The sequence below is a fragment of the Lepeophtheirus salmonis genome, chromosome 8 (assembly GCF_016086655.4).
Source record: "Lepeophtheirus salmonis chromosome 8, UVic_Lsal_1.4, whole genome shotgun sequence".
Classification (NCBI taxonomy): domain Eukaryota; kingdom Metazoa; phylum Arthropoda; class Copepoda; order Siphonostomatoida; family Caligidae; genus Lepeophtheirus; species Lepeophtheirus salmonis.
Genome location: NC_052138.2, coordinates 13,361,231 through 13,388,664, shown reverse-complemented (window position 1 = coordinate 13,388,664; position 27,434 = coordinate 13,361,231). Strand labels below are relative to the sequence as shown.

The 27,434-nt window shown below is 30.3% G+C and overlaps 1 protein-coding gene across 2 annotated transcripts in view; it reads left to right on the top strand.

Annotated features, from left to right (window-relative positions):
- The window catches only part of LOC121123252 (transmembrane and immunoglobulin domain-containing protein 1), a 201,104-nt gene that overhangs the window by 95,776 nt on the left and 77,894 nt on the right, over positions 1-27,434 (top strand). The window contains exons 1-4 of one of the 2 annotated variants that reach the window (XM_040718381.2): positions 7,111-7,287; positions 7,371-7,574; positions 10,568-10,707; positions 25,105-25,220. In XM_040718381.2, the coding sequence (XP_040574315.1) occupies positions 10,602-10,707; positions 25,105-25,220 (222 nt within the window). In that variant the 5' untranslated portion in view covers positions 7,111-7,287; positions 7,371-7,574; positions 10,568-10,601. Of the gene's footprint in view, positions 1-7,110; positions 7,288-7,370; positions 7,575-10,567; positions 10,708-25,104; positions 25,221-27,434 lie in introns of those variants that run through there. The other variant, XM_071890332.1, reaches the window with a different exon arrangement.

Genomic DNA, 27,434 nt, shown 5'->3' with positions numbered 1-27,434 from the left:
TATAGTTCTATCACTATAAAAATCAATAACTGAGTAAGAAATGACACAAATTCTAAACATAATCCATATAAATTAGTATAAAAATCCAAATGCTACTTAATATTATTATTAGTAGAAAAGTGACCATTGAGCACATATGCATAGTTTGTTTGTTCAAGGTAATAATTTACTTTACCAAAACTTAATGAAATATTTGGCTTATTATAATGGTAAGATTATTTGCATATATTAATGGTAGTTGTCACGAAATAACTCCTTGAGAAAATATGTAATAATCATTGGATAGTTTCTCAACGATTAATATCTTCTTTTTTTTTTTTTTTTTTTTTTTTGATAAAATGATAAACTTTCGTTCGTTTTTTATGTAGAGTAGAATTTCAAAAAGTATTGAATAGAAATTCAGACTGATTAATCAACCTTGTCTCATAAATCATGATTTATTTATGGCAGTGCCAACATTGAAAAGATTTATAAAATTATATTTTAGTTTTGGGAATTCATAATCTAAAATAGCAGTTGATGAATGATATGTTTTGTTACACTTTAGTCATTAGATTATTTCTGAATTAATAAATGGGTATCAAGTAAGACATGTTCTACGCAAAATAATAAAAAATAAAAAAATCCCACTGTAATTCCAAATCCCTCTTTCATATTCGTCCTAAATGTGGATAAATAATCACAACTACTCAATAATTAATTACAAAATTGTTAATAACTCAGAAATTAATCTAGTCCCATGTCCTTTAAAAAATTGGATAAAGGAAGTAGATACTAAATTAAAAAGTAACTTAAAAGGTTGAAAAAAATTATATACAGGATATACTCTAGAACAATAATGTGAATGTTATTTAGATCAGAATTGATTAGTGTCTAAAACAGAAAGTAGCTTTATTTTCGCATCGAATTACCCTCTTAACTCCAAAGTTAGCAAAAGCATATCCATCAGTACCCACTTTAAGACGGGTTCTCACATCCACCATACGTGAAAACGTACAATATAGACACTATATAATTATGGAATGTGTTTCCACCACAAAATTCATCCGAAAGTCGATGCTGGTGAAATGTTGTAGCTAACTCTTCTCCTTAGCTTTAAAAAAGAACCTGTCTCAATCATTTCAGGCGAGGCTAATATTTCTATAAGCTTTTCAGATTATAATCTTCAAACCTCAACAAGTCTCCTGTCCAAAATGAAGAAGTTAGGTGAATTTAAAACTTGCTTTATTTTTAAGTATGAAAACACCATGATAATTTGAATTTTGGAATACAAAAATTAATAACGTGGCATTTTTTCATTCCCAAAGAAGATACGTTTTAAATTACGGAATCCCTTTATTTTGACTGGATGAAGATATGCAAAGTTTCTATTAAATAAATGTTAATTACACGTATGATAACCAAGGCTTGATACTCTAGCCCGTGGCTAGTAAAAAACAGCCTGGACAGTACATGGTTGCCTATATCTAGCCCATTTGGCTAGGTAATGGTGCACCTTAACCTATTTGTGTCAATAACGTGTTTAAACACCTCCGTATTTCAACTAGTTTAAACATTGAATATGTACATAAATTTATATATTTTTTGAATTATTTTCTATTTTAACGACCAGGGGCGTCCACAGGAGGCTGGTTGGAGGGGCTGTAGCAAAGGAAGTTTTGCTTTTTACTAGCAATTTTTTTCCAAACAGAATTTGTTTTTTTGGAAAGAGCTATTGATTTCTAAATTTTTACACAAAAAATATTTTGTCCCCGTTTCATATAACACAAGTTTATGAAGCTTCCAAAAACTACGATACTGGAGATCCCCATCACTTTTATTTTTTCTTCAGTATAAATTGTATATTCTTACTAAGGATAACATTAAGAGTAGTTTAGTATAACCAAAACATTCCCATCTACATAAACTTGAGCCAATACACATTTATGAAAAAACTTTTTCCATCAACTTACGCAATCCCCACAAATATGAGAGGTACAGAGATTGAAATAAGGATTCAAGTTATTACAATCAACACTTTTGCTTAATATGAGGGGAAATGATTTTGATGAGGTGGCTTAAGGGTTGTCCTAGATATAGCCGACCCTAATCTCCCCACATAACTCTTTTTCCCTTATTTTTTAAAATAGTTCTCTTTCTCTCTTATTTCTTGTTATTTAAACCCTTGGGGAAATATATTTACGCCTGCTATTATTTGGAATAGCTTTGTGATTTGTTTGTTTATTTGTATGTACATAACAAAAATAACACACTTAGGTACAATCAGAGAAAGTTAATTATGGTTTTTGTTATAACAAAGTAGAAAAAATACTAATAACCATTAAAGATTAATAAACTTTGTTTTGTTATTGCGTACTCCTTTCATATTTGTTACTTTGAAAACATTAATTGTTATTCCATTTCGTGAAAAATAATTGATCAAATGTTATTCACGATGTATCTAGTATTCAGCTCACATATAGACGTCAAAATACTCTTCAGTGGCAGCAGTATAAAAAACTTAGTTCTTAACATTATTTTTATAGAACTGTAGATAAAAAAGAAACCCCTAAAACAAAACGTATGTAATTACATGATAACCACAGTTGATTCACTTTAATAATTACTTCATTTACATTTTTTTTAATTTTTTGGTACATTTTGCACTTGGAAACAGTGAATATACTTGTATGAATATAAGACATTGTGAAACAAAAATCCTTGTTCTAAAATAATCCAAGCAACATGAGTTTTGAGTATCAATAAGATTTATGGTAAAAACAAAGGAACAACTTTTATGCATAACTTTTCATTAAAATCACTAAATTTTGCTTGAAAGTTACTCAATATACGAGTAAAGAAGGTATTATGAAAATAGATAAATAATTGCGTATAATCAAATTCAATGTTTCCAGAGCATATTGAAAAGTGTTGGTGATAAAATGTAGATTCTAAAAACTATTTTTATAAGTCTAGGGCTGTATAACATTCCTGTGCACTAACACAAAAGAGATACACAAAAAATATTATTATCATTTTACACGCACCGGGATGAAGTTTTTATTTACATTTCTAGATGTTATTAAAGCAAAGTTTGTCTCAATTTTAGTTCGTTCATTGACACTTAATAACTCCGAGCAATGCTGGCTACTGCACATGTTTTTTATAATTACAAATAGTTACATTACTGATGTTTTTATTAAGGTGCAACCGATATATCGATGAGCCAATTTAATCAGATGATTATTGGCAGTTCTAGGTACTTGGCAAGCCAAATTTTGCCAAATGTTACACATGTTTTTCTTCTTAAAAAAGTTTTTCTGAAATACTACATATATTCACTATCTTATGCTTTTCAACTCGATCAATTTCAAAGACATTTTATACTCCAGGGCATGAATAATAAATACAAGTGGCATTATTTATTCAACAACAGCACTTAGCTTTTATATATATATCAATAATTGAACTCTAATTTTCAAACAAACCCTGAAGTAAAAGATGCCTTTGGGAAAATCCATGTAATTTAAGACAGACAAAATATTTCTTTGTTTTGTAGTTTTGATGGTTCTTAAAAAATATTTGATAAAGAAAAATCATGGCCACACCAGTCATCAATAACATAATATATCAATTTATCCTGAAAGAGAACGTGGCAATTAGAAAATTTAACGATAGACTCTCCACGCTTATTATTTTGAGCAATCATTCTTGCAGAATAAAAATACCTACTTGTTAATCGGGTTACCGGTTTTTGACGCCCATAAATAACTGATTTCCATCTGCCCCAAAAAAACCATCGAGTCAAAGTTTCTTATAATCCCCATTTCCAGACAGTGTCATTCATGAGGCTTAATATACTTATTTGTCTAAAGGGCATATTACTTATGTAAGGAGCTCATAATTATTCCTTTTTTTAATACGTTTATTCATATATCTACTAAACGTGTGAATACTGTTCTTTCAAGGTAATAAATGTCCCATGTTTCTCCTAAAAGAACCTCCTAAAACCTTTTTTACCTTTTTCCAATACAAAAAATTCTTATTTTTCCCTTCTTGTAATAAAGAAAGGACCTTAATTATGTAGAAAAAAAAGCGTCAAACAAGATAAGTTATATTTTGTTTCTTCGTGAATAGGTTTATAATTGCAGCCATACAATTCTCACAAAGAGTTAATGAATCTTGGCAGCAAATAAACCAAAGAGAAAACAACAATCGCTCTGAAAATAACATCAATAACCTATAACATCATTCTAGATATCAGCTAGTGACATTATTATTGATCAATCTCGACCATCACTTTCCCATGCTGAATAAAATAAGAAACACATTAATTAGGGATTTTTAATTAACAAATATTCTCAAATATTAAAAAGACTTACAGTTATATTAAACTAAAAAAAATATATTATTCGCTAGGGAGCGTGATAGTATATTGTTTGGTTAAGAAATATAAATATATTAAAAAGAGACTTCCGTTTTAATTTATTTTCTGTGTAATCAAATACAATTTTGAGTTTGAATTTACATATAAAATTAACTAATAAAAATAAAATAAAATAGTATTCTCATTCAGGGGAGTTGTATTTTTTTGCCACAAGATGGAGCCACCTTTGATCATTTTGTGATGAAACTAATATAAGTAAACAACGCTCATGCCTCATGCCCCATGCATTGCTTTATCTAAATTATACTATTATAATGGAATATTTAAAATTTACGTAATAAATGATCAAGTGGTTCTTTGAATTTTAAACTTCAATAATATCTAATTCATTAAATAGCCATAGAATTTCAACAAGATTAATACTATAAACAGATGTCTGTCTGACCTTTCTTAATCATTAATGTTGCCGCCCTTAGCAGTAATGATGACTTATATGCCTGGCACTTGCTGCACATACAGTCCTCTATCATGGCATCCAAGTGCTGGCTGAGAGTGGCTTTGAGGATCTCGGTGTTTGGATGACAGACACTACAGGTTCTCCCTTCTGCCTGCACCCCGAAGGTGTAGTCGAGGGGTTTGGCATCAGGGGTGTAGGGGGACCAAAGAGTCAAAAAATAATTTTAAAAAAAAACCAACAAAAGACTAATTGAAAAGAGGAAACGAGTAACGGAGGAAATGGTGTTCTTTAATTGCTGGTGTCAAAAGTGGCTCTTTCTGTTCACTTTTTTATGGCTCTCTAGACATTTTGATATGAAACCCCAAGGTCTCTTGCATGATCCCTTATGGAATTGATGGGATTGGCCTGGGGCTGTTTTCTTTCACTTCTCCGTATCCAGTTTGGCCTTTTTGACAGAGCCCTTCTTCCTCCCCAACGTTTCGTACATACTGATGGCCACGACTGTGGTCCTGAAGACGCCAAACTGCTTGTAGTGCGCAAATCGAATTTTTTTGATCCCATTCCAGAGTCATTTTCTCGACTTGAACATATGCTAGAGACCTCAGATTTATCTTGTTTTGTAACTTATTGTATATACTTAAATATATCGAAATATGAATTAGTTTTAATCTCTGTACCTTCATTAACTATTGAATTACTAAGTGTTCAGATTTCAATTCCCCACCCTGTAGATCACAATAAAGAGCAACACAATCCTAGTTGACATTCGTTAGTTTAAGGTATTGTCTAAACTAGGCAATTAATTATTTTAAATACATATTATGATCTTATAAAATATACCCATAGATAAATTGATTTTTGATAGACTGCAAGGCTTATGGTCTGTTAATTGTTGGTCCTATTTTGATATCCAACTGCATCAAAATAGTTCACATTTTCCATAACCCTACGTTAATGACCTGGGATTTTTTACTCTAAAATAATTACAAGTTATTACCATGCAACACTTTTTTGTATATTCCTGAAATGTATAGTTTGAAACACGATAAATTTAGTTGCTTTGTTTACTTATAATAATTATTTCGAGTGCCTTCGACTATAATCTTAACTTTTTCTTTTGTATCCCACGCAGTTTGATGAAAATTTATAAGTACTTATAACAGTAATTGTGAAAAATATTTAATAATTTTTAGAATTTTTAATTGAAAAAGAAAATATAATATCTTAACTTTGATTACAGCAAATTAAATCTTGTTGAGATGCCATAAAAATACTGTTTATTTAAATAAAAATCTTGTGCTCATACTAGTATTTTTAGCATTTTTATTTATTTTAGAATGACAAAATTAATAAAATAATTTTAATAAAAGGTTATTAATTTAAAAAGTGGACCTTTGAGTGTATTAACAAATGAAAATTAAACCATTTCCTCATAATGTTGCCCAGGAGCAACACTTCAGAAAATATCCAAAAAAGGATGACCAACAAGAATTATTTTGTTAATATGTGTTTAAAGATCAATTTTCATGCATTTTAGTATCGGAAATACCGGAGTTTACCTATTTCACAATTGTTTCAATCCTTTCAGTTTCAATAACCTTTTTAAAATTATGTCTAGGAAATTATAAGTAAATTATTTATTAATAGAATAATAATAAAAGTTTTTCCTTTTAAATAAAATTCTTGGTAGCATTCTTAATATGTAATAAATGCATTTCGAACTTAAATTTTATAAAAAGCAATTAGGAACTTTTTTTTTTCGTGGGGTATGTTTCTTATATTCTAAACATTGGAAATAAATAGTAGAAAGTTTTATATTTTACCTATCTTTAATTCATGAGAGTAACGGTGAAAGACCGTAAAATTTTATGAATGATTCTTGCAGCATGTTGGTATGTATCTTTGGAAGTTTTTTTTAAAAGAGATTTTTAAAAACTGGGCAAACCTAATCTATCTCTTTGTAGAAAAAAGGATGCAATGATACACACCAACCCAACACCAACATGAAGTGATAATAGTTCTTAAATTATAGTCTATATTTTTTGTTTTATATTAAGCATATATATATATATTTCAAATGATCTAGCCATTTATTTTTCTAAACATAATATTGAAACATAAGAGTTGACAAAATTTTTGTAATACGGTTAAAACACTGAAGGAGAAAATATAGCTTAAATAAAAACAATAATTAACATTCAATATATGAAATAATTATTTATCCCTCCCTTCTCCTTCCTTTGTAACACATAAAAACCGGTAGATCTGATAGGCAAGCTACCACGCCACTGAAGAGAAGAGAGGATCTCAACCCAGTTCTTATAAATTAACACCATTGTTCAGAACGGTTGAAGTTAACTCAATTTTGCGTCATTGAAAACATCAAGTCCTGTTGTCTAGAGCCCATTGTCCGGATCATGTATAAAATGCAGATAACTTTCGTGATAACTGCGTCAGCCTTTAGGTGAGTCCGAGTCGTCGGTATCTTCTTTTTTAGTTCTATTCCGAGTGAGTCCCTAATTTTCTGTTCCACAATTTCCCTTACAGGTATCACTATACTACATTCATAAAAAAGATGGAAGCATGACTCTGTTCGGCGATCCTTGCAGAAAGAGCAGTGCCTCTCCGTTTCATCTTTTTTCCGACTTGTTGGTGAAGACTGTTGACGTAGCGAGACGATATCATAGCCATCTCTCGGAATCGGTGAATGGATTTCTCATGACCGATCTCCATCCCACTTTTTCGATCCCCGTGTGTTAAGCATAATTAGTTCTTAATTAATTATAATTTCTTAATGTCCCAGGCAACTCCGGGCAAACCTACTTTAGTTTGAATGAAAACGCTCTATTTTATCACAAATGTGATCTATGAGGGGATATTCTCAAATTTGGGAAGTTTATCGAGGATCAATACCAGAGACGGGATTGATTTTATGTTCCATATCAAGACTGATAGACCCATAATACATTTATATAGATCAGACTGTATATTTGTTTTCTATTTTTATTTAAAGTTTCTTAAACATGCACATTCTACTTATTTCAATGTGTTAAATGAGGAAATTTATCTGTTAAAGTTGTATTTCAAGTAATGGGGCTATATAATAATTCTTTATTACCGACTAAAAAGTGAATTTATTCTTTTTTCAACGGTAAATGATAAAATTTTATTATTTATTTTCATGCTTAAAAAAATATAACTCTAGGCATTGTATCAATAAATAAGTAAAAGTGTTGTAGTAATATTCAAAAAAAAAAATGTAAGCGTTGCAGCATAAATTCTTGTTTCAAAGAGATGAGAAAAAGTTTCAACCCAAAAACGGGCAATTTTTTAAAATACTGAATGTTTGTCAACATAAAAGTAAACTATTATGAATTTTCTATAAAAATTTTCTAAAAAACGTTTGCACTCTTTTAAATAAATATTTTCCTTTCCTATTTATACATTACTCTGACAAATTCTTCAGATGAGCTCATATTTTACTTCACCCTCCATTAGTGAACTGGGATACTATTGAGCTAAAGATGAATAAAAATATTCTTATTCCTTTCAATCTACATTTCATCGACAAAATTTTAAGTATGTTCCTTAAAAATTAAATCAGATTATATGCTATTATATATTCATCTTGATAGTACTTTGTTCTAGACTTAATCATATAGTTAGCAATTTTATATTGATGTTAAGTAAATTTATTTAATTATAGTTCTTTTCGTTCTTTCAATATAAGGATTCAGCACTGTATTAACTCGCTAACACAAAAATCTATTTTACTGTCAGTAGTTTATTGACTCTTTTCACTTCATACGTTATGGCTATTTCATAATTTATTCTTTTTGACAATAAACAAAGTAATAAGTTATACTATACATATGCTCCATTTCCAAAACGACATGACTACAATTTTTATTGATCCTGTGTCGTATATATTGGCCGTTTTATTATTTTTATGAATAAATTTTGGATATCATACAGAAATACAAATATATAGCTACACATTTAATGAATTATCTCTTGGTAATTTTATAATACATAATACTTCATAAACATGATTTTAATATGATGAAACATATAATTCATTTAAAAAATTGTAGAGAAATAATATGACCATGATAGTGAATAGATTAATAGTAGTTGGTATGACTGACTGATTTGGCTATTTAAACCTGATTTCAGACCTTTTTTCAGTTTCTTTTCGGGGAAAATGTTGAATGATACAATAAAATCAAATATTTTAGCTATTATTTTATATAATAGACGCAATTTCATCAAAAAATAATGGGTTCTAAATTGATTCTTCTAATTCGCATAAAATAATAAATATTTCATAAAATTTTTATCAAAATTAAAAGAAAAATGTTTTAACTCTAAAAATAACAAATTATATCTTTTTGAGACGCAAACTCATTCTGTTAAGATTATTTTAAAATAAGGATATATTTTTTATATTCATACAAGTATTTTTAGCATTGTAATTATTATTTACGAGTGAAAAATGGAAGGAATAGATATAAAATTAATACATTTGTTAATGACGTAATTATTTTAATCGTTCAACTATTGATCATGTAGTTAATTATGTTTTGTTTTTTGAGTTTATTGTTTGTCCAGTTCACAGTTCGCTTTATAAAAGGAATATTTGCTAAAAGAGAGTGTGTTCAAATTCCTGGCCAAATAAAAATGTATTTATTAAGTTGTATTTGCAAGGCCATATCAAAGTTATATATCACTGGAAGGCTATATACAGGATTGGGCCACCAAAACATCAACTCTTCATCAATGTTAATTTTCTCATTGATATAGGAAGGTTAAGTAATAATTTTTTACCATTCTGGTTCAGCCATTTTTTATGCATAAACAAACTTTAATAAAAATTTCGAGATATTGTTATCTTGAGTGACCAAAAAGCCAAAAGACTGCGCATCTCAGATCTTTTAGATGCTGTAGTTATGGTGGCGAGGACTATGATTATCGCGAAGTGCTCCAGGAGCCTGGTTTTCAATATGACCCAAGATAAAGAATGATGGAGAAGATCTATACATGAACACAGGAAGTATAGGGCACAATTTAAAGAGGGATCCAGAGTTTTTGTCAGTTTTGGAAAAGCAGATCAAGTAGGAACCAACCAAAACGTTGAATTCCTACGCCAACGAGTTATCTGTGATGCTAGGACGATCGGGAGGTCCGTAAAGAGCGACTTGGGATTATGTTCATACATAAGGACCTCATGCCACATTCTGAGATTATGAAGGCCAAGAACCTTTCGAGTCCACGCTTTTACTGCCCAACCCTGTACTTCAACTAAAACATCTCCTTATACCTTAAGCCATCCCAAAAAATGATGATAAATCCCAAAATATGTCTATTAAATATTTGAGGTGTAAATAATAACAATTATATAAGGGTGTAAGTTTTTATTCTTTGAATATTCTTCATGAATACTTTGTGGTGACTCTTCATCTCAAACTTTATTAAATAATTTTTTGAAGTAATTATTTGACTACATTGGAATATGAGGAAAAATGTGTTAATATTATCACTTACAATATCAATAAAGAGAGTATATTTGATCAATAAAGAGTTCCAAAGATATGTATTTAGTGTATTTTCTACTTTGTAAGAAAACAATTTTGGTTATAAGCAGTACTTATAAAAATTAAAAAAAAGAATAAAGAAAAAAATATTTTATTGTAAGTCTTTCGTAAATAACCAAATTTATCATTACATTTTTTTTTTGCTTTCAGGAATTAGTTTAGTCATCTCTAAAATACAAAAGTCATGAACTTACTTGTTCGTCTACTACAAACGACTGTCAGCATGTTCCTTGCTCATTTTATCTTCATTATACTTTTACTTCCGACTCTTATTACCTCACTTAATGAAGGTAAGTTTCATTTTCTTTACTTAAACTATTATTTGATAAATTACTCGTGTCAAAATATTTTTACTATTGGATTGAAATTCTGTACTCACGGATTGTTTTTACCTCAAGAAATCTGGAAATGTTCTTTATAACATAAAATATTTACTTTTTCAACCAAAAATTCGTGTTGATACATATTTATCAACATATTTTTCCAAGCAATAAATCTTCAATAACTTTTACTAGACTATACATATTTTACAACAAACTGGAATCCTTACTATTGTGAGAAAATGAGGGTTTTTTTATTTCCAAAAAAGAGGCTAATTTTTGTCATTTTTTGTACTGAAATGACATTTTATTCCAATTGAAATATATATTTAGAAGTAATTATAAATTTTTGACGTCAATTGACGGTACTACAGAGTCTTCAGTCCTATATAAAGACTGTCCCAACAATAATGGAGTCTATTTACATAGGTTTGTATATCCTAAGCATTTTTGAGCGTGATAATTCTGTTGTTAGCGACTGAAACAGTGTTTTTTTATTTTCTAAATCTGCAATCATACTTATTTCATTCTTAAGAAGAGAATATCTATATATAAAGTGTAAACAGGAGGGCTTGTTCATAAATGGTGGAGAATATTGCTGAGGAATTTTAAGTGTAAATCCTTTGTGGACTTCGTGTAGAATTGTGGATGGAAAACAGATATATTCCTGCCTATCTCTTTGCTTGATACGTAATCGCACTTTTGTTATTTTACTTCATATCAAAGCTAATCTAATGAAACGTCATTTCAGCTCAGCTCCTCCCCCTCAAACGTTCTTGAAATTATCTGGGTTTCTATATTATTGTACGATTTTTCATACATTCCGAAAATATTATAATTTACTAGCCAACATATGCATAATGTATATTTATTTCTACAGGAGCAATCGTGAATCAACATCACTCACATTGAGTTTAAGAAAATAACTTCTTCAATGCACATAGCCCACTAATCAACATGGCTCCATAATCTTTTTAAGACTAAATTGTTGTTTGTAAGATACTTGGAGGAATAATTAATTGTTCCATCTTCTACAACAATACAAAAGTTTCCTTTTAATCCTCCCCAAGAAAAAAAAAATATGTTGTCTAGACAAAGAATCCTTTAAAATGATTATCTAACTATTTTTGAAATAATAAGTGAGATATATAAGAAATTCATTTGAATAATGAAGGTTTTTGGAAGGATTGTAGGAGTTCCATCTAAGGGACGTAGATGCAACTCCTACAATCCTTACTAAATAGAACTTTATTAAGTTATTTTGTCTCCCTCTCTTAACCCTTATTTAATGAATTCATTTATTTCTTCATTAGAAGCGAATATGTATGTTTATTTTTAATTCAGTTGTTACTATAAATACCTCTGTGTAGTTTTACTATTTTGATTAATGAAGTTATTTACAATTGATATATTATTGGGTTTTTTCCCCCTTCTTTCGATGTTCTTCACTTTTAACTATCAAAAAATAGAAGAAAAGTATTAAAGTGTAAAAAAAAGTTTTCCTAATTAATAATTGAAATATTAATAAATTATATTTCATACACGTATAATATTGGTGTAGACATCTTTGACATAAAAACTAATTATGTCTTTCAAATAATTAATTATATTAGATAAATAAATCTTCAAAATTTTGTTTCCACCCTTTATTCATATAAATAAAGAGGGGATATGTAAAGGCACAACTAAGTAGAAGTGATTAGAAGAGGAAAAACTGTTGATACGTGGATGTGTCGAAATTTCCCTCTAAAAGAAGAATCCTCGTCTTTCCTTGGTGTAAATAGATTTAGAAATGTATAAAATTAACAAATGACTACGATACTTAATTTATAGATGATGAAGGGATTATCACAGAAACGAATTCACAAGATGATGATGCATCATTGACTCCTGAAACCAACATTCACGTTGTTATACCGGGCCGTGCAAAATTATTTACCGATGATGTAAAAATACTTTTTAAGAGGTTTTGTGGCAACCAATCTGATTGTCTCGTATTTTTACTGTTAAAATAAACAAAAATTATACCTGTGAGAGCGTAACAACTTCCACACGTGAGACCATGTCTAATCAGGAAACTAAGAGGATTGAAATTGCAGCCCTCTTCCGAGCGGGAGTGCCTCATAACAACATTAAGGAACAGGTTGGGGCCTCGTTGAAGACAATTTACAACGTTTCCAAGCCCTTGGAGGCTGGGGGTGATCTCAAGCATTCCCCTGGGCTGGCAGGAAGCCCACTGTCTCAACAAGGTAAGTAAAGGCAGTGTTCAAGAGGACTCCCAACAGGTCCATTGCCGACATGGCCAGAAAGATGGGAACGTCGAGATCAACTATTTCAAGGGCATTGAAAAGGGCTGGAGGAAAGTCCCTGAGGCGTACTGAACGCCCTCTGCTAACTGAACGTCAGGGAGAAGTCAGACTTGAGCGTGCCAAGAAAATCTTGAATGATATCAAGAGCTCATCTGGACGCATCATCATTTTTTCAGATGAGAAAACTTTTACGGTCGATCCTGTTTTCAACAGGCAAAATGACCGTGTTGTGAGCTTTGGAGATGTGCAAGATAAGCACCACTATGTGGCAACAACAAAGCACCCTGCTTCGGTGATGATGTTGGGTCTTGTGGCCTCCAATGGGAAGGCCATGAAGCCGATATGGCTCCCCACTGGCTACAGATTAACAGCGGAGGATTATGTGAAGATTATGGGGTCCAAGGTCCTTCCGTGGATCAAATCCATAGTTGACAACTCTCCTTGGGGGTTTCAACAAGATGGAGGACCCGCCCACGCTTCCAAGAAAGCTCAGGATCAAGGACAACATGAACTTTTGGCCCAAGGACTACTGGCCCCCTCAGAGCCTAGATTTGAACCCACTAGACTTCTCTATCTAGGCGCACGTGGAGACCAAGGCCTGCAAAAAACAATCCAAGAACATAAATGCCTTAAAGGCTGCTGTCAACAAGGCCTGGGCCTCCATGGACGCCGATTGCATCCAGCAAGTCTGTGGCAGCTTCAGACGTCGCCTGACCAGTGTCATTGAGTCAAATGGTGCTACATTGATTAAATTTGATCACAAACTATTTTATTATTCTAAAAATGTATGAATAAATTGTTTCTCAAGTCATTCGAAATGTCATTATTGTCCGCGATATGTTCTGAACAAAAATCGGTAAATAATTCTGCACGGCCCGGTATATGATAATTCGAAATTTTCAGTTTGATGATAACCTCAAAGATAGTAGGAGTGACAAAGCATTTAAAATAAGACCACTCATGATAGTCTATCTGAACAAAAGGTTCAATTTTTTCTTCTTCATACATTTGTAAAGCTCTACAACAAAGGAAGGGGGGAGTCAATCTCATGAATCAAATAACTACTTCTAAAAACACCTAGATTGCAAATCATCAACACAATTTTATCTAGGAATCGTCTTTGATTTTCTTGATATAGCATGTAGAAATAGCAATATCGTGTATAACATTAAATATCCCAATAAATTATCGATTCTTGACTACAAAGTTATTATTATCAAGAGTATGATTAAATATTATGAAGGGTGTTAAAGAGCAACCCGATCGTCAACGGAAAAAAATTGTACATGTTATAATCATCGTAAACATTTACCAGAGTTTGATAAAAAAAGTAAAAGATGTGCGTACTGTACAGGCAAATATATAGAAAATCCAACTTTGGTCATTAGTATGGCTTGTAATCTTGCTTTATGCGTGCTAAGAGATATATGAATTGCTTCGTTATGTTTCAGATGTAAAGTACATATTATAGATTACATACTTATCAATTCTCCACGGTAGAATTATTATTTGCTTTAATTATAAATAAAAATTATATCAAAAGAATTAATAAATGGTAAGAATTCAACTCCATAGCGTAACCTTAATATTCTGTTTATAAAAGAATACCGTTCATACGCAGATGGACGTCCACCTATTGAAGTTATTAAAATAATTATTTCAAATTAGTTCTAATATGATCAAAAAGATCAGGAATTGAATATAATTATCTTTGATTTTCTTTTCGATTCACTGTGGGTTTGCCAGGGTTTACCATTAAGTTATTTTCTCATGAATGGAAAAAATAACGCTGAATTGTATAAGTGTAAGTCCTGTTGGACTCTGAGTAGAATTGAGGATCGAGACGGGAGTAATTCTTGCCCTTTATCATAACTAGATAAAGAGTGAAGTTTTTATCTATTTTGCTCATCCCATAGCATATTGCAGCTAATTTAATGAAATATTATGACAGCTAAGCTGGCTTAACTACAAATATAAAGGAGAAAAACCTTTTACATATCAATAGCATTGGTGCAAGGAAAATATTGTAATTATATTTAAACACATATATTTATACTATTATGCATTTTTAAACAGTTTATACCAAAAGATGGATGAGAATACTTATTTCTGAGGTAGAAGCTAACACTAAGACTATATGAAATAATGAACAAAAAAGAAGAGCACAACAGTTTTTTCTTTTTTAATTTCTAAATTGACATCTGTGAGGTCATCAGATAGAAAGATTAAACTTGTATGTATAAAATGTTGGAATGTACCTTTGTATAAAATATATTAGTATTAGTATCAATATAATCGTCTATTAGTAGAAACTTTTTAAGTTGATAACTTAACAACATTGTTGTAAATTCTAAAAAAATAGGTACATAAAAAAAACGCCCGAAAATTAAACTGATAACCCTTATAGTTTGCGGAATGTTTGAGAAGAGAGCAGTTTAGTTCAGGACATTTCACTAGATAGGCTTGGAGCAAAAGATATAGACAAATTCCACTCCGTATCAAGGAAGGACATAGGCTGGAATTACATCCTTTTCGATCTAAAAATTCTACTTTGAGTCCTAGAGGGACAAACACTTATAACTCCCAAACAAATAATCAATGTTACTCTCCATCATGCATGAGCTAACACACTCGTAGTTACACTTTATACTCAAATGTTCTCTCTTCAAGAATAAAATATTAGTAAAAACAGCTTTAGCAAATAAAATACACTGTTTAGATTTTCACTACTAAATAAAATTCGTCACTAAAAAATGCTTAGAATTTGCAATCCTACACTTTATTATCCATGTTGAAAAATAATTGAAAATATTTTTTGTTGTACCAACTGGAAAACAATATGCAATTTTTGGTCCTTAATTAAACATGTCAAGGCCTTCTTGAGACAGTAACGATTACCGATACCTAGCAAAAGAAATGATATTTTTTATAATATATATATATTTAAATGGAAACAAAATTCAATTTAACAAAAATACATATTATTTTACTTCTAATTATCTTTTCAAAATTCTAACATTTTCAACAGTTAAGAATCAGATGCTGATCTCAAGCTACTCACTAGAGATTTTGGATTTTTTAAAAATGTGTTCCCTTTTTTCCCGTTATGTATAATAAGTAAAAAGTTCCGAGCGTTTTTTGCTTTATTTTGACAATAAAATTAGTGTAGTTAGGATTATCCAATTTTGAACAAATATGGGCCGTTTTGTTTGATAATTATAGTCCATTTCGAAGGCAATTTCCATATTCTGCAATTGAAGAAATCGTCGTTCCTGTGGGTAAAAACGTATATACGTATAATCGTATGGTGCAAGGTCAGGACTATACCGTGGGTGCAATATAACCTACCTTTTAAGCTCTCAGACGTTTGTGGCCTTACGTTGTATTGATGGAATACGACACCTAATTATTGGCCAATCCTGGCCGCTTCTGGTAGATAACTTGCTTCAATATGGTCAGTTGTTGACAATATAAGTCAGAATTGAGTGTTTTGCCCGATGAGAGCAGGTCATCGAGAATCATTCCTTTCCAATCCTACCAAACACAAAACATAATCTTATTGGGCATTAATTTGGGCTTGGCGATCGTTTAAGCCACTTTACTGTGCTTAAGCCATAATCTTTTTCGCCTTTGTTTTTCGTATGTCACCCATTTTTTTATAGCCAGTCACCATACACTTCAAAAATAGAATTTGTTACATTTCAGCAATGAGTCACAAACATCAATTCGATCCAAAAGGTTTTTTTGCGTCAATTCGTGTTGCATACATCTATACATCGAGCTTCTTCTTAAGCAAATCTTATGCAAATTTTGCAAAACGGTATTCTGGCTAATCTTCAGCTCCTGGGTAATGGAATACGCGCTCACATGTTGGTCCAACTCGACGATTTCCATCATTTTATCTACATTCTTGATGATTGGCCTAGCAGTTCTGGAAGAAAATTTACAATATCTACATGCATTAAATAGATTGGAAATCGTCTTCTTCGAGGCCCCAGTCTTCTCCCCGATGGCCTTCTGAGACCATTCCGTAAGGAGGAGCGCTTCTATTTCAATCTTCTTTATGTGGTGTGTGCTGATGGTGGCAACTAAGACAAATTTTTTCTTAGCAATCAACAGATAATTATGTGCTCTATAACATTGCTCTTAGGAAAATTGTAAAAATGAAATTCTTTGAAATTTTTTTAGCAGTACACTGCTTGCCTTTTTGGATTATGGATCCACAATTGGATAAAAATTATATATGTGTATTATGTGTTTAAAATTTTTAAATCAATGACACTTAACTTCTCCCACTGGAATACACTACTTGCATAAAATAGGCTATTTTGTGTTTTTATTTTTCAACTGGCCTATTTGATATAAATTTTTGAAAGTTCTTATTTGAAGCAATAACTGTAAGCTACTATAATGTTTATTTATGTATATTTATTTACATAATGGTAAAATATAAAAATAACGATGAATAAATCACTGGGTTATCTCGCTAACACAAATATACCCTATATATTTTGTTGTCAGCTGTCGATTCCTTCTTCTCCCATGGTCCATCATTACTATTTCATAATTTATTTTCATAAATACACGAAGTAATAAGTTATTCTATACTTAAGCTCCGTTTCCAAAAGAACAGGAATAGAAATTTTTGCTTATCCCTTGTCATGACTATAATATATATATTGGCCATTTTATTATTTCTGTGAAGAAATTTTGACTGTTCCTTCATAGAACTACTAAAATGACTAATCATAACCACTCTTGTAATTAAATATAAGAAAGCAATATTATAATACACCATCGAATAAAATACGATGAAAATTTTAATAATATGCAATTTATTTTAAAATGGTGAAGAAATAATATGATAATGATAGTATACGACTATAAAAAGTTGGTATGATTATCTGAATTGGCTAACTACCAAATGATTTTGGGCCTTTTCCAGTTTCTTTTTGACGGAAAGGTTGCATGATGCAATTAAGATAACGACGTGACGTAATACAAAAATTACTCTTAGCCTCTCAAAATTTACATAATAGAGATGTGTAAATAATTAAGATTGGCCCGGTGCCTACCGCATCGAGGGTAAGACCGTACTTAACCAAACTATGGTATAACCCCTGACCAACTCTAGATTATTTGCTTATTTAAATACAAAAGTGATGAACACTCAAAGATGAACTCAATACAAATAACTTGCCTATGTCCATATAATATGGAGAATATTGATACGCATGTCAAAACTGTTATGTTTGCAATAATGCTTTCAAGTATTTAATTGCCTAAGTGTACAGTGGTTTTTTTCCACTTTCATATTTGCAAGAAACATACATTACACGAATATTCCCATACTAAGTACATATATAGGTATATAGATAGTAGATACATATGTACAATACATACATAGACAACATTCCTCCTTTTCCCTTTACTGTGTGTCAGTAGTAATAATGATGGTAAGTAAAGAGACAATAGAAGGAATACGAATTAAGGACAATAAAAGTAATGTTTAGAGACAAACCCATAAACATTACTCTAATACCCTGTAATGGCAAAAATATTCAAATTTGTTTCTTCATATTATATGCATGCCTATATCATCATCAACATCATATAGAAGGACATCTATACACATACAATTATAGAACTAACATATTGTACATATACATTAGGGGGGTTTGAACTTCCATTACGGAACGTTTGAAAAAGTTTTTGTATGGTAAAAAAATAGACTAAGCAAAATTTCCCTCCCTTACAATGTCATATTTAGAAAGTTAGAAAGGAGGCAAAATTTCATTATTTAATCAATAAGGATTAAGAAAATGCAAAAATCATTGTTTTGCGTCAATGTATTATGATGAAAATTAGTATAACCTATAAAAATTATTATTCAGTTTTTTTTTTCTAAAGCTTACTCTTGGAGCAAAAAGAGAGAATAACCAAAGAAAATATTGATCTTTATTTATGAAAATATAAATAAAAATGTAGCCCGCTATACGCCAATCATCATATTATCCTTACTTTTTTTTTGTTCCATACAAGAATTAAAAAAAAACTTTTTATACACTTTTTATAGGTTAAAAAAATGTCTATCAAAGTTGCTTTATGCAAAATAAATAAAATTCTTTGTATTTATATCTACAAAGTAAATTGTTTTTTTTGTTTTTTTCACAATATATGTAAACACATCTCCGACCTAAAGATGGCCTTGTAGGACAATGTAATTTTGTATAGGTAATTGTCATACCATATTACTCTTTTGTACACAAGTTATAAGCGAAAATCGAAAAAATTGGAAAACAAACCACCCTAATATACATTGATATGTTTGTACGTAGAATAAATAAGGTCTATTTTGTATATTTTTACTTTATCCTATAAACATATTGGGGGGGGGGGAGGGGGTTATTTTTGATTGGACTGTCCTTCAAATCATAATGAAGATGAAATACATGTAATATATACGGCCAACAATACTTCTAATACTTGGGGGATAGGAAAACGTAGAGAAAAAGAATATTTTTATGAGTAGAGATGGAAAAACGGGTTGAGCAATTGTTATTTTTAACAATACGTTGACATAAGTCAATATTTTTCTATATTTGAGAAGCAAAAATGTGCTAACTATAATGTAATATAAAAATAATAAGACGTAAGACACAGTTACCATAAAATAAGACTCCTGTTGATGTGAAATACAAAAAATATGCCCAAATAAATTCTATTCCAAGATTGGAATCCCCTTATGTCAGGGCGTATTTATGAGGGATTATGATGATAGCTCATTGTCAATCTCCAAACTTTATTGCGGATGGTATTTCAGAGTTTGTCTTAACTAAAATAAATAGTACGACAACTAATCTGGCTTTTCATCAGCCAAAGAAAGATAGGTGTAGCAAGTACATAATGGTCGAGGCCAAGAAGACCACAGATCAATAACAGCAAAGAAAAGGTGAGATTGGCTGAAAATGGGAAATATTTCCGAGAAGTCCTGAGAACCATTTAAGTGTCATTGGAATAATGAGCTCCCGGGAATTATCAAAAAAGATTGATAATTTGACTACCCGAATCTTTATCCTTTTCATCTATGTATTAGGGCCATACAACTTTTATATCTTATTTAAATATGTAACACAATTGTTGAACTTAGAGGAAGTACATTACATTGTTTATTCTTACTTGATTAAATATTTGCATATGTACTTTTTTTTTTAAATTCTAACGTCTACCTTATTAAATATTAATTAATGATGGTTCTAAGTTGAACTATTCATATCAGTTTTAACTATATTTACTTAGTCCTCTTTAACTTTTTAATCAGATGTAATATTTATGATCTAATAATAATTAAAAATGAAGGAATATAATAATAGATAATATGATAAAATATGTTTTTAAAAAATGTAATATATTTATTTCATATTTTTGCTCATATATGTGTCTAGATTTATGAATGATGTATAACCATGAAAATAATTTAATGAACTTATTATTAATAATAATGATGGATTTTACTCAAATATAACTTAACTCATTGTTACTATTGTTGTATACTACAAAGATTTGATTCATTTTTTAATCATGATGATTAATTGTTAATTCAAATAATGGCAACTTTTGTTTCAAAAATACTTTGTGATATTTCAATAAATCAGATTTTTGGTGATTTTGCTTGTTATAAGTTTTCTATGAAATTTTTTCATAAATTTTAATGTCAATATTTTCATTCATGAACTGAAAGAAAACAGTTTGAAATCAAATAATTTGTATAATACTGAGTAACTTAAAAGAATCTAGATATGGCCGGAGCCATCATTTCGGAAATTTTTTGTTTCGTCCTCATAACCTTATTTGTAATTTTTTTAAATTAATAGATTTAACCTAATTAAAGACAAGTTTAATCACTCTTTAAAAATTAAGGTGAATTTAAATTGATGACAGCTTAAATGAAGTGGTTTCATAAATTTCTAATTTAATCTTAGTCGAGCTGATGCAAATGGGCATAAAAGTAAAATAGTTTTAAAATGAAAAAGAAAATTGAATTAAACCAAATTGTTTAATGAATATATTAAGGAATTTAAATAATTATATTTATTTTATATTTGCGAAATAATAATTAATAAGTATTGTACTTTTCATTCCTTAAGACATTGGTTATACGATTTTTTTAAATTCAATTCTCTATTTCAATTCATAACTATCTTACTAATAACCTTTAGTATGTCAAAAAAGAAAGAAAACAAAATTCGGGTTCATTATTTTGACTATTGTTTGGGTTTTGTTAATTTGTTTTTAACTTGTATAATATCCCAGACATCCTGTATCCAATCTATCGATAAAATTTTATACCTTTGTGATCTTATTTAATTTTTTTTTGGGTGGGTCAGGGTTGGCTAATTTGTGATTATTTTCATTTTGTTTTCAATATTGTTCACAAGGTGGTGTGACAGTTTGTAGCTTGGGAGCGCTACATAATTTTTCCATAGGTCTCTTTGTTAAAATCATACCTATATTTTATATCAAGTAAATAATCATTCTGAGACTTGTATTGTTTCAGTGCAAGACGGTCCCTTTTCTGCCGCTTTGCTAAAAACTAACATAAGTAAATATTCATATACCCCATTAGTGTTTTATTGAAAAATGGGATAATTATAATGTAATAGGTTAACATTTTTATAAAATAAATGTCTTTGGCATTACTTTTTTAGAACAAATAATGTACAGGGTGGACTAGGTAAATCTGGAATAACTTTAACGGCTAATTATGAGTAATTGAGATGTTTTGTGATAAAATATTTAATACTGGTTAATCTTTTAGCTGTCGAATTTAATAACATATTTTTTGAGTATCTCGTCATTCAAGCATGGAAATAGTCAGGATAATTTCCATCATCGAACCTTGTCGCGTGAGATACTCTGTTCAGGAGATAATTTCCTTCTTTAAATAACCAAAATCAACAATTTATGACGTGATTAAGGCCTTTGATGAAGAGGGAAAGACTGAGAGAGAAACTCATTCAACAAGATCTTATCAAATCCAAACTAAAAGGTTCATACCTGGCTTGAAACGATCAGTTAATATTCATCCAGACACACCAATTGTTAGACTGGGCAAGGACTGCAACGTGAGCAAAGGGTTAATCAAAAATTCCCTCAGGATTGACATGCATTTCTTGTCTAAGAGCAGAGCCTCAAAGCATCTGCTAACAGAGCAGAATAAGGCAGACAGAATGAGCAAAGGCAAGATTCTTATTAATCAAATGAAGAGCAAAGGTGGGGGTTTTTTTTTGGACAAGAAAAACTTCACCATTGACGGCAAGCAGAATCGTAAAAAGGATAGATGGATCTGTCCGTCCCCTGATGAAGTCCAACTAGTCATGAAAACAAAGAATCCGGCTTCAGTTATGGTCCTGGGGATCATCAACACGGAGGGATAAGTTATGCCCCCCACTTCTTCCAAAAGGACCAGAAGGTGACCAAGGAGGTATACAAGGACGTTCTCAAGGACATGTTCATCCCATGAATGAATGAAGTCACAGATGAGAAGCCATATATATTCCAACAAAACTCATCACCTGCTCATAAGGCCAAGATTATCCAAGAGATCTTAATACAAAATGTGCCAGATCTTGGACCTCCATTTTATTGGCCAGCCAACAGCCCTGGCCTAAATCCCTGTGGTTTTTACCTGTGGGGCCGGATAGAGAGGATCACTTGCAAGAATAATTATGCCTCAGTTGAATCCATGAAGGTCTCCATCGTCAATACAATGAAAGACATGGATCCGCACGAGGTAACAAAGACATACAAGGCATTCAGGGACCGTGTACAGATCGGGATCGAGAATAAAGACTTTCATTATGAATAATCATTTTAAATTTAATGTGGGTTTCTAATGTATAAAAAATTATCTATCTCTTATACAAGTCTCATAATTAGCCGTTAAAGTAATTCCGGATTTATCGAGATGACGTTTTTTTAGAGAATAATAATTTATTTATTTATTTTAATTTTAATATTCCATTAGTTGATCAGATGGTGTTGCACTAATTAAGTATAAGTAAATATTTAAGTATTACATTTACTCCATCTGACCTCGGAATATTTTTTGAGGTCTATATTCATAATGTATATTTCCTGCTCTAGCGAAGCTATGCACATGTAGTTCAATAATTTTATTTTTGGACTTAAGCTTCTTAAGAAAATGCTAAGCCTTCTTATGGTTATTTAATAAATTATTTCATATATATTAAATGACGTTTATAAACAAAAAATGTTCTTTTTTTAAAATTATACAAAGTTAAGGCCAGTGTGGAGTTAAGCACAATGCCTGGGGTACTTTCTCTTGGCCTCTCTCTTACCATAGGACCCCAACAAGCTAAAATGTGAAAACATTCTGGTCGACTTATTAAATTATTTTTCTACTCGAACCAAATGGTGAGTCAATTTTCAAATTTGGAAAAAAACCTCAATTGACTTTTATGATATTTTTATAAAATTGGGTTGATTTGCGTAATTAGACTAGATGCTGTTGTGATAGGAGAGTCCCGTTTCGGAGAAGAGGTAACCATTGTTTATTATCCAGAGTGGGGAGATAGGTTTATCTCTTTGTTTAAAATTTGATGGAGCAAACATTAACATCCTTAATGAAACGTCTATGATATTGAAACATACTTTGTTTCTGCATGAATGGTTGTCGTTATCTTTAAAAGAAAGAAAAAACGACACAAACATAACTTGTATTTTTTCCGGAGAATCAATCAGATAGTTTCTGGAAGGATTCCAGATCCGTAAATATAGGAATATATATTGTTCAAGTCCTTGAATTGATTAATATGTTAAATATATTTTTTGTGTCTCATCAAAAATCTGACAGACACACAAGATTCAGATCATTCATCTCCCCCCTCCCCCCAACACGCACTCAAATGATAGTAGAGCCATTCATCCCATTATATTTCTTATGACAAATAAGTCTCTAGATGATTCATTAATTATGTATTTCCTTCCTTCTTTTTTTCTCTCTCTTTCTTTCCAAGATACATATATGAGTATATATGTTACATTGATAAATATTTGGCATGAAAAGAAACGATGACAAAATAAATGATATTACATTACATATCTTATTTATATATATGTACATGTATGCCTTGAATTATAAAGACCAAAGGAGGACATTAAGCATTGAATGGTTAATTTAGTCTTTAGCATAGAAATGGATTACTTTTCCCTCAATATAAGCATACATATATAATTTATCAATCAATTAATTAAGCTGCCCAAACAGTTATATTACGTTGAGCCATTTAATTGAGTAAAAATTTAATATCTTTGAAATATTCTGAGGAAATTGGCATATTTTATTCTCTGTTTCTTCCCTTCATATGCTAATGCAATCTCTTCATACTGCTAATCGTGTGTATTTTTGATATTCTCCGTTTTTTTTAAGTAGGCAAACTGAAGAGTGCCTTGTCTTTTTCCTAAGCTGTTATCATTATTCCTCAGTTCCTGAGGAGCAAATTTACTTTTCTACTACAAGCAATTACATACAAAACCGGATTGTATGGCCTGTTTGGACTCAGAGTAGAATTGATGATCAACATCGGAGTGAATATTGCCAATGTTGTTGTTTATTTCCTTCTCTCTTTCATCACAGCTGCTTTTAGCTGATCGAATTCAACGTCATGACAGCTAAACTTCTCTTCCCAAAAAAATAAATCAAATTGTCAGGCTGATAATAATGATTTTTGCATTCTTTTTTTGATCATGCACAAAATAAACAATACTTTTGTTCGTATAAGGCATGTGAACGTTGATTGGCTAAACTTGAATAAGTTTTTGCTAATGTGTAAACAATTTTCTTACTTTACTTACAAAATAGTAAAACAGATGGCTTGAATTAGCTAATTGCTAACATATTTTGATATTATATTGATCTTTTTTTTTTTTTTTTGTTGAAGGAAAGGTTTGGAGATAGTATAGAGATTTCGTGCTGGTAAAAACAAAATATTTACTCACAATGTTTTTAATATATTTTTTTATCTGTATTTTTTAGGCTATGGAGATCATTATCTACCCTTTTCATTTGGTCAAGCAGAAACCAATGTGACCATTCAGGTTGGAAGCAGCGCGTATCTTCACTGTCCCGTCGTTAACTTGGGAGAAAGAGAGGTGAGTAACTGCAATTTACTTTGTAAAAACAAGACAACTATTGCCCAACAACAACAACATAAAATATAAGAATATTTTTTTCAAATAATTATCGTTAATTTCTATCAATAATTTATTCTAAAATCAAATAGAGATTATAAACCAAGTTTATCATATTAAGGAATTTTTGATGTTTACAAGATTTTTTTTTACAAAATTGCAAAATTATGCAACAGAGATAATAAAACAATTTTGAAATTTTTTGGCAAAAAAAAAAATCCTTCTTCAATTGAGCGTCACTCACTAATGCTTTGACGATGTGTGATGACATTAATTATTTTATGAATTGATATATTTTAATCGTATCCATCATCTGTTTATTAAACAACAACACAGAAGCAGTAGCCTTTCATTAAGATATCAATTTATAGTCCCATAAATCCAATTAAACTAGGATTTACTTTATCTATAAGAATCAATTTATTATGGTTCAATCCTAGAGATTATTTGTTACTTCTAAGGAAATACAAAATATAAATGCGACATTTGAAGGATACCATGTGATTATCCTTGTACTTACAGAGCTATTAATCGATGCCTCTTTGGTCTTATAGTTAAGTAGATAAATGGAAAAAAAAGTTTGGGGAAGAATACAATTAATATAATTTTAGTTATCTCCAATTATATCTTATAAATTTAATTCTTTACTTTCGAACTATATGTATGACTTGTAAGTTATAAAATATATGAAACATTAATTTCATTCTATTTAATTTCGTCTTATTTTTTTAATTTAAATCTTTTTCGTTTAATAATTATCTTAAGGGGCTAATAAAGGAAAAGAGAGAAGAAAAAACCTGTTAGTTGCTTTCATTTTAAGCCTTATAATTAACTTTTATTCTTCTGTAGAGATTATAATCTTGATTGTGGAGTTTTTAATAGGTAGGAAAGTAATAAATGCCTTTAGTTTTTACATAGTGTTAAATATTGATACATACATATGTATCAATAGAAAAAGACATTCATGTCGCAAAAAAAGCCCCATCACAATAAACATAAGTTTCCTCCTTTTCAAAAAAGAAAGAAGTTAATAAGAATAATAATATAAATTAATTTGATGTTGCAAAAAGTTTGGAGTTAAACAAAAAACACCTTGATAAACATATGTAAATGAATTTATATTAGTAAAGTTGAAAGCTTCTGTATATTTAATGAACAACATTTTATTTTTTAAGCAAAAAAGGCATATATTTTCTTCAAAAGAGTAAATTAGGAAGCCCATTGTCTTTTTATATTGTTAATTCAATGTTGTTTTTGTATGTATAATGTACAATATGCCCTATTAAAGAAGCAAAATTATAGACCACTAAGAAAGACAATAATTTTATATACATTTACTTGGATAAAGAAGTGATTCTCAAAAAAGTCAAATTTAGCTTGTCAAAGTTTGTGGTTCTCTTAATAATTGCATTAGTATTTAATTGAATAGTTGCATAATGTAACAAGAATGGGCACTGGGTAGTGCTCAAAACCTCCGCATAAAATCAAATTGAGTTATATTTTTCAATTTGTTCAAAAGCTATGGTCGACTCTGCATTTTTTACGTTTTGTGTTTCCTTGACCTCTCAATGGCTTCTTACTGTTACCATATCTAATTTGCGTACCAAGTTTGTAAAAAAATGATCCGTTTTGCTGTAACCCTGGTTACTAACAAACAAACTAATCACCAAACAAACAAATAAACGGAGGTAAATCCATAACCTCCGTTCAACTTGGTTAGTTTGCAGAAAAACTACTTACTGATATAATTTATAAATAGATTCAAACAATAGCTATCATATAAATTTTGCTTTGTTCTGTTTAATTTTGAAATATTTGAGTCAAACTGGCTCTCAGTAATTGAGTAATAAGTAAAAGGTGTTGGAGTGGTCCTCAGTCTTTTCAACTATTGAATTACTACCCTTGTTCACATTGAAGGCCTTTAGTAAGACTTATTTGTATAAATTTTTTAATTAACTTATATAAGCTATACTACCAAATAGCACAATAACCTCCTTGGTCCGATAATCAGCATGCAAAAAATACTGATTATTTTCTGTAAATAGATGCTTGGTATTATATTTCTCCTTCCGTTGTCATGGTAGGTTTTAGTTTCTATTACTTATGTTTAAAGAATACTTATTAAATTTTTATTCTGTCATTAGAACCCAAAACTATTTAAATCATATTTTCAAT